General features: G+C 40.3%; 1 protein-coding gene across 1 annotated transcript in view; it reads left to right on the top strand.

The window, feature by feature from the left end:
• Positions 1 to 5,135: 5,135 nt before the first annotated feature.
• Positions 5,136 to 8,126, top strand: part of PEX14 (peroxisomal biogenesis factor 14) — a gene marked incomplete at its 5' end in the record, with an annotated part of 37,594 nt that continues 34,603 nt past the window's right edge. The window contains one exon of the mRNA XM_009864289.1: positions 5,136 to 5,220. Coding sequence (XP_009862591.1) covers positions 5,136 to 5,220 — 85 coding nt within the window. The remainder of the gene's footprint in view (positions 5,221 to 8,126) is intronic.

Raw genomic sequence — 8,126 nt, 5'->3', positions numbered from 1 at the left:
CTCCGCGTTCGGGCTCATTCCTAGAACTCTCACTTGTCTGAGTTTCCGGGCACCTGGGATTTTTCCTTCTCGGCTTGTGTTACCGTATTTCAGTCCGGCCTCTTTTAGTTCTGGGCTTTCAGATACGGTTTGAAGCTTGTTTCTTCCTTGCCTTTGTTCTTTTCTCGTTCTTACTCTTGTAAATCTTGCTCCAAATTGTTTTTTTTTAATTATTTTTTCTTTATGCTGTTGTACATGAGGGGGTTTTTGTTGTTGTTGTTGCACTTTTAAACTTTTCTCAGTATGACTTTGAGACCTGCCAAACTTTGTAGGTTTCTAGATTCTCTCGCAACAGAAGTAATTCCTGTGGTTCTGTATGTTTTCATAAAAATTTCAATGAAATCTTAGGAGCTTTAAAGTGTTTTCTCTCTCCTGACTGACGTGCAGATAATTTCTTTAGAAATTTCTGTGAAATATGAATTTAACAGGAATTCCAGGGCCCAGAGCACTGAGCTGGGAAAAGGTTTGTCCTGGGAAAAGGAAGCTTGTGTTAGAAAACATTGCGTATGCAGTGTCCCAGGACCCCGACTCTGAGAGAGCTCTGCCTGGAATCTGAAGGAACAGTGCCTCTTTAGTGAGATATATGGCTTCATAATTAGCCCCTTGCATTTTTTCCTGAGTGCTAGCATCAGCGTTCTATGATGTGTTTCCCTGATTAACAGCTGCTTTGCAACTATTTCCGTGTGCCACCGATAACCATATTTGTCACGTTAGTCCTGGCAGAGCACTGATTTCTTACTAAAATGCAGCATTTCTGTTTGAAGGGGTTTTCTTGTTCATTGCAGCACCAGGCTTTTAAGTCAGCCCTTGTTAAAACGTAAGTTGGCTTTAGCCTGATGCTTGTTAACAGGATTCTGGGTATCTCCTTTAGAGTAGGAGTGCAGAAACCTTTCACAGACAATTTAATCTTCTGAGCCTTGCAAACATACAGCCGTACACTGAGGGGGTGTTGCTGTAGGCTAATATATTGATCAGTTCCATTTGCCCTATAGCTGTGGCCTTCTGCTCTGGCTGAAATAGGTTGAGTGTTTGTTGATAGTGCCATATTATTATTTTTTAATACACTGGAAAAAAATTAATTCCAACTTCTTTTACATACGTCATGTATATTGCCAGTGTTGATTGCTTCCGCACATGTAATGTAAACTGTCTGTGCATAGTTCATGGCCTGTGCCGCCTCTGCTTAATGAAAAGAAGTGTTGCATTTAAACAGATACAGATCCACTCAGAAAGACAAAATACCAGCCCTTGCAACGTATAATTCAGACCCAACCTTTACATCACAGGTCATCTCAAAGTCTCAGTCTATCAACAAATGCTGTTTAGTAATAACCTACAGAGGGTTCCCAGGATTAGGAAATCTGTTTGAGCTCTTACGGGCTGCGCTCCTGGTGCCTTTTGATTCCGTTTTCCACGTGGAACTCTGTTACCGTATCCCACTGAACTTTTATCGATGAAGATGATTTCTTTCACCTTTTTGTTAATTGATTACTTTGTTGGGTTTTTTTGAGATGGTAGAAAGTCAGCATTTGCCACAGTATTTTAAATTTTGTGGTTTATTTTGCTAATGCTGGTAACTGATGAAGTAGCTTAGATTGCTTCGTTGGAAACACTACACCTCCGAGCGCAGTAAGAAATCAGGCTGGCTTTTCCTTCCTCGTGAACACAAAAGGGAGGGAAATTAGGAACGAGGGACCTTGGCTGTAACGTCAAAGTGCTGTGCTTTGACCCAGAATTTTGCCAGCCTGCTGCACTCCCACGACATCTGCCATAAAGTTCCCATTTCCATTTTATATCTTTGACATTGAAGCAGAATATTTGGCCTGAATTTATGTAATTTGGCCATACACAAATATAATCCGTGAAGAGTTACACTCATCTTCTAATTAGAAAGTCAAACTGTAGGACAAGACCTGCTGCAGGATTCCACCCACCACCACCCAGTCAGGAGCAGGGCTTTGTGTATCGTCTCACTGCAGGAGCAGCGGTTTGGGGATCGCAAGTTTATGGAATTGACTTTCTTTTAAAAGCCAAATTCACTGTTTCATTAAGAGAAATATGTACCTGAGCGACTAGATACAACTAGTTTGCTGGCCCCTGTGTGCTGGCAATCTGGGAATCAGAGTAATGATACAATGAACGTTATTTGGCAGTGTCCTAATACTATAAAAATCCGGAGAAGTGTTACAAATGATACAGAAATAGTAGGGAACAATGTTACCAGCTGAGTCAGAGTGCTATTTGCTGCATGATTTTTTTTGGCTGTACGCAGGACTGCAAAGTCTTCTCGTCTTCCTCCTCCTTTTTCTGTTGTTTAAATTATGGGCTGCAGTTGCCCTTGTTTGTGCAAAGAAAATGATCCATAGAAGGTAGGAAGGTTCCTCTGTATGTTTGTTGAAAATACTGGCATTTTGACATGGCCAAAATTGCTTCATAAGTTGCTCACGTGTACAAGATGAATTACAAAAATGAAGATGTTTCTGCTCAGCCTGTATGAGGAATGTTCAGAGGTAAATGCAAACACAAATATGAGAAACATGGGGTTATTGGGAGGAGGAAAACATGTCCAGGATTCTTTTTTTATGAAGTTTGTTACTGCTTGTAATTTTATTCTGTTTTGAGATTAAAAATGTTGTGAATAATGGAGGAAGTGATGCAGGGGAGAGATAAAATAGAAGTTTATTTTGGAGTGAAATTTACTACTGAAATGTTTACATTTTTACAAGGTGAAAATAAGTTTTAATAAAGGATTAGAATCAATAAAATGTTCACATGGTTGTGATTGAAATAGCACAATGAAAAATAGTGCATATTCCTTACAGCTTTTTTAATGCTTAAAACCAGATAATTAAGTATGAGAGCTTGCAGAATTTCAGCTCTGCAGGCTGTCCATGTCTCCAGCTCACTAAATATGGGAGGGAGTGCTGAGGAGTTTCTGAAGAAACAAGTAATTATTGTTAGAAGGAAAGTGGTTTTGATATGTTCACATATCTGTTGGTCTGCTCATTTGGGCATCTTTCTTATTCAGCATATTATCTTAAGGTTATTAGTTGGGGCGCTTTATATTTCTGCATCTGGCGTAGCAGTATCAGCACAGCTTAAATGTGTGATTTGCCTGTCACCTGCATTTCAGCTGGAGACAGATCAAGTGCACATAAATGAAACCGAAGTGTACTTTGTGCGGGGTATTTTGCTGTGGTATTTTATGGTTTGAAATTACCGAGTATAAACTTAAGGGGAGGGGGGAAAAAGAAGGAAAATAAGAAAAGGGAAAGAATTAAAAAGACCCCATTCATTTTATCCTCCCAACTTGGAAGTGTGCTGGGACTTTGTCAAATTCCCGTTAAAATAAATCTGTCAATTTCATCTCCCTCCCAAATTCATTTATCATGCTTTTTTAAAAGGTGTTTTCTGCTTTACCTGATGTTTAAATTGGATTCGCTCGTTTATGCTGTTCTTTGCTGTATCTCCCATGTTTTTCTTAAATGAATTAGTAATGACAGCGTACTCCATCATACCCTCTCTACAGCCACTTTAAGGGAAGCCTGGTGATCTAAACCTTTTAACCTATTAAAGATGATTTTCCCCAATTGAATCAGACCCACCACAGGTGTAATAACTAATCATTTAAACTACACCTGCTATTATGTATTTTTAAGCCATTATGCGTGTTGGATAGATGATAATTCATGTTTATTGCATTGTCCAATGGATCCGTTTTGCCTACACTAGCCTGATTAATGTATTTAAAGAAATAAGAGATGCAATTTAAAAGAAAAAAAACATTGATGGAATGCACTGAGGAGTACATTGAAAGTGCCATTAAACCCATCAGAACTTTGCTCTCTGACCAGAAATGCATATTCGAAGGGTTTGATTCAAACACAAAGTGAAACTTAGTGATTTCAGTAGTGATGCTATTTTTTTGCTTCTTTTTCTGCCGTGAAAAGTTTTGAAAACCTTTTTGTAACTAAATTTCAGAAACTGTATTTTAAGGTAAGCTCTTCAAGACCTACCTAGCATAGGACTAGCATATACCACTGTTTCAGGAGGTTTATGCCACTGTTTTGGGGAGAAAAACCTCTTCCATGCATATGCGTGGATGTTTTTAGGAAGTAAGTAACCTTTTCCACTTATTTCCATGGATGCGTCCATCTCCTAAATGCTGGTAACTGCAGGCAGGTTATTCCCCCCAGAACAGATGTCTTTGTATAAAAGTGAAGTGAATCACTAGTGCAGCAACATGTAATAATGTGTGTAATGGTATAGGAGACTATGTGGAAAGCTGACCTACCGTATGAGGAAAAAACCAGTTCCCTTTGGCACTGAATGGAAATGTAAAAGACTAGTGCCAGCCTCGCCATTGAGTATTGTCCCATACTTGACCCTTTGTTTGAATAAGTGGTTTCGTTTAAGTGCTCTGTGGCCTTAAAGAAGGACGTAGAAGTCAGTCTTTGGACAAAAGTAATCTGTGATTTCTGCTGGTGTGGAACATTACTTTACCTGTTTTTGTAAAGAAAAGTGACTTTTTTGATATTTTTGTTATGTGATCCAAAATATGTGAAGTTGCTTCTTTTCCAGTCATGACAAGCTGAGGTTTATTTATTGCTTTCAGTAAATTAGAATGATGGCAGAAGAGGCCTTAATCTCTTAGAATTTGCAGGGGGCGTTAAGTCAGAAAGAAAACATTTTTATGAGTAAGCCTACTGTTAGCAGATCACACACATTGTCTCAAGATTGCTCTCAACTATAGGAGCCAACTTAGATTAAGAAGATCACAACATAAATTACAGAATCCCTTAAGAATCTTAATGGATTTTTTTTGTACAGGTTGAGCTGCTCGAAGGGTAATTCAACAAAAAACTTCCGGGTTGAAATACCATAATCTTGCTCTCTGATTAGAGTTGAGCCACAAACTCTGATGTTTGTTGAACCAGTTCTGAATGTTGGATCAGTGTTGGCTCCAGACCATCTCCACGTGTTGGGTACAAAGCCTTACTTTGCAGTACAGAATGCATAATGCAAAATAGGAATTTGACCATTCCTAACTTGGATCTTTCTCTCTTCTGTTTTTCCAATCCTCCTACCCTCATCAGATTGTGACAGCAGTGAAGTTTTTACAGAATCCACGGGTCCGCCAAAGTCCTCTTGCAACCAGAAGAGCGTTTCTGAAGAAGAAAGGTATGGACTTAAGTTTGTGGTTTCAGTGATAATGAGGGAGCTTGAGTTAGCATAAAGCCAAAATGTATCGCTATGGAAAATTAGATGTTAAGGACAAGGCACATCGTCTGTCTTAAAAAAAGATTTGAAGTTTGTAAGAATTATCAATCTCTTTTCTTCTAAACTGACTAAAGCAATATTGGCACCAGATGTGGAGCTGTAGAATACAGAAGATGTGCTGGAAGGTTTTGCGTTAACTCTTATCAGGTATTTCCTACAATGAGGACAGTTTAGAGTTGTGGACTAGTTGGTCAGTTCCAGCTTTGGTGACGTTGGCTTTAGAATGACCATCTTCTAGGTGAAAAGGTCAAACGTTTCTGAAGAGAGCCAGAGAGAGGAATGAAGGGCAAAGGACTTGATGAAAGTAAACAAGGTCAGGTTAAGGTCAGGCTTGGGGTCAGCCAGGCTGAAATGGTAAACTGACTGAGTTTAGCCCTTTTCTTTAGCAGGGATAGAACTGTTCCTGACAAAACCTTTATCGTCTGAGACAGATGGAACATACTTCGGCCATTGCCTGCTGAGAATTTATTTTACTTTCTGACTCATAGCAGAACTATCTTTTGTTCCTTTTTTATTTCTAATGTTTTTTAGTGCACAGCTTACAGTGCATTTCAGGTAAAGTTCATTCCACGTTATTCTATCCTCCTGGGACCATATTGCTTAGATCCCTACCACAAGATGTAAATAATGACAGTCTTATGTTGGAGTTAATTGTGTGCAGTGTGGAGCACTTTAAGCAGCTGGAATGATACTGAAAATATGAAGTCCAAACTTCAGGGGAGTGTGACCCATTTATGCGTTGAAGTCAGAAGTACTTCAGGGCATGCCAAATTCTATAGCTAAGGTTCCTGAGTTTTGAAAAGTAGGGAAGTCTATGAATTATTCTGTTTGGGGTTACGAAATGTTTATTGAGATGCCTGAGACCTGATGTAATGAGATTGAGAGTTCAAGTATGTGCACCACTTTGCTCATCTTGAATAGCAAATGACCTAGAAGGGGAATGGCAGTCGTGTGTGTGGGCAGTGGTGTCATGAGTAGTTCATGGGTACCTCGCATCGAGTGTGATCCTCTCGCTGCTTGTCCTGGTGCCGGCTAGAGAACTTCCCACTCACACAAGTGTGTTGCTTGCCCTGCCCTCCCATCAGGATGGCATTAAAATTTGGAGCCTGTTGGCCGCTGTGCTCCATGAGTTTTTCCTTGAAATATGTGGACCTATGGGGAGTAATTAATCATAAAAGCTTGGGGATTTCAACTCTATCATCGAAGCAATGAAGCAAGGGAAAACTGAGCCTAAAAGCTGTGCTGATTACCCGGGGTAACCTGATACAAAATCTATTGTTGCTGAGAGATCCTTAGCCCCCAGTATATCGTGCAATATTATAACTGCCTGATCTTCTTCTGTGCTGACAATGACCAGTTATTCCTCATTTTCTCTCTCAACACAGCTGGGTTAGAATTTCATTTGCAGAAGGTATTTAGAGCAATTTAGAGACAAATGTCTCTGGTGTTTGCTCTGCACTTCCCCACCGCAGGCTTTGCTGAACAGTTTTTAGTATCAGGAGCTCCATCTAATCTGTTTAATTTTAATAAATCCCTGACTGGGAGAAGAGGAAGGATGGGGAGATGGAGGCACAGAGAAACTGTGGCCCGACTAATACTCCTTATGAATTACTTGGCTAATAATTACTAAAGAGCAAAAATGGTTTGGTAGAGCTGTTTGTTTGTTCCTGTTTGTTAATTAGCCCTCCTTCCCTTTGTGCTAATTGTTTGTTTGAAAACTTAACAGTAGGAGATAGGAAGGAGCAGAGTCCAGTAGTGTCTGTACCCAGCAGTCCCTGGAAATACGTCCGTGTAGAATCCGATCACTGGGCTTACAACAGGGCCTCTGTTCAGTGCTCGAGAGCACAAGGTGTGCGCTGCCAGGGTACCTGTGTGCTTGTGTGTTGGGGCTTGAAAGGTGGATGTAGTGTCCGGAGTAAATGAGGGATTACACGGTTTTGTAGGCTGTTGCCCCTATTCTCTGCTATACAGTCATTGTCATCCCAATGATAATGTTTATCCCCATTTTACAGATAGTTAGGCTGTCTGGTGGAGAAGTCCTCACTGTCAGTCAAAAAAACATTTTCTCTACTGAAATCATTTCAGTAACAAGAGTCTCTCTTAACATTTTCTTTGTACGAAATGGTACAGAGGTACCCTTGTATTTTTTTCACAGTTACTCTGATCCCGGTTTCTTCCAGCAGAAATTGCAAAGAAGATTTTTTTACAGACCCCAGAAGATGTTTGGTGGAGGGGAATTTTCTATGGATAGCTGGACGCCATGTGTCAGCTTGTCTTTTGTATCTACTTTCTTGGAACCATGCAGGAGAGGTCTGTGACTCCCCGCAAAGTCCAGTTAAAAATTCCTGCAGTGGAGAGGATGGTGCAGGATCACCTGGTGTCTGTGAATGCAGGGGAGAAGACCGGGTGCCCCAGCTCTGCCGGAGCCTTCCCCTACCTCGGCTACAGCCTGGTAGGCTACAGGGATAGGATTGCAGCATTAGTTCTGGGTGTGATTTCAGGTCCTGCAATCCCGACTTTGCTCAAGAAATTTCACTTCTGAGACTTGCAGAGGTGATTCCACCTTGAATTCTAATTTTGTCTTCTTTTTCGTAAGTGCCTCCTTCCTAAAAAAGGCCAAATTTTATTTCCTTTTAATATTATTTAGTATTTAATATAGGAACTGTATTTTGTTGAATACATTTTAGTGCAGCGAGAAATGACAGTTTCTGCAGGATCATCAGCTGGACTGGGTTTGTTTTCTTGTGAAACAGTAGTTGCAGAGGCTGAAAGTAGATTTTCACAGTTACTTGCAGGTCAGGGCTTTG

Source organism: Apaloderma vittatum, unplaced genomic scaffold, assembly GCF_000703405.1.
Source record: "Apaloderma vittatum isolate BGI_N311 unplaced genomic scaffold, ASM70340v1 scaffold35202, whole genome shotgun sequence".
Taxonomy (NCBI): domain Eukaryota; kingdom Metazoa; phylum Chordata; class Aves; order Trogoniformes; family Trogonidae; genus Apaloderma; species Apaloderma vittatum.
This window is presented reverse-complemented; position numbering and strand designations above follow the sequence as displayed.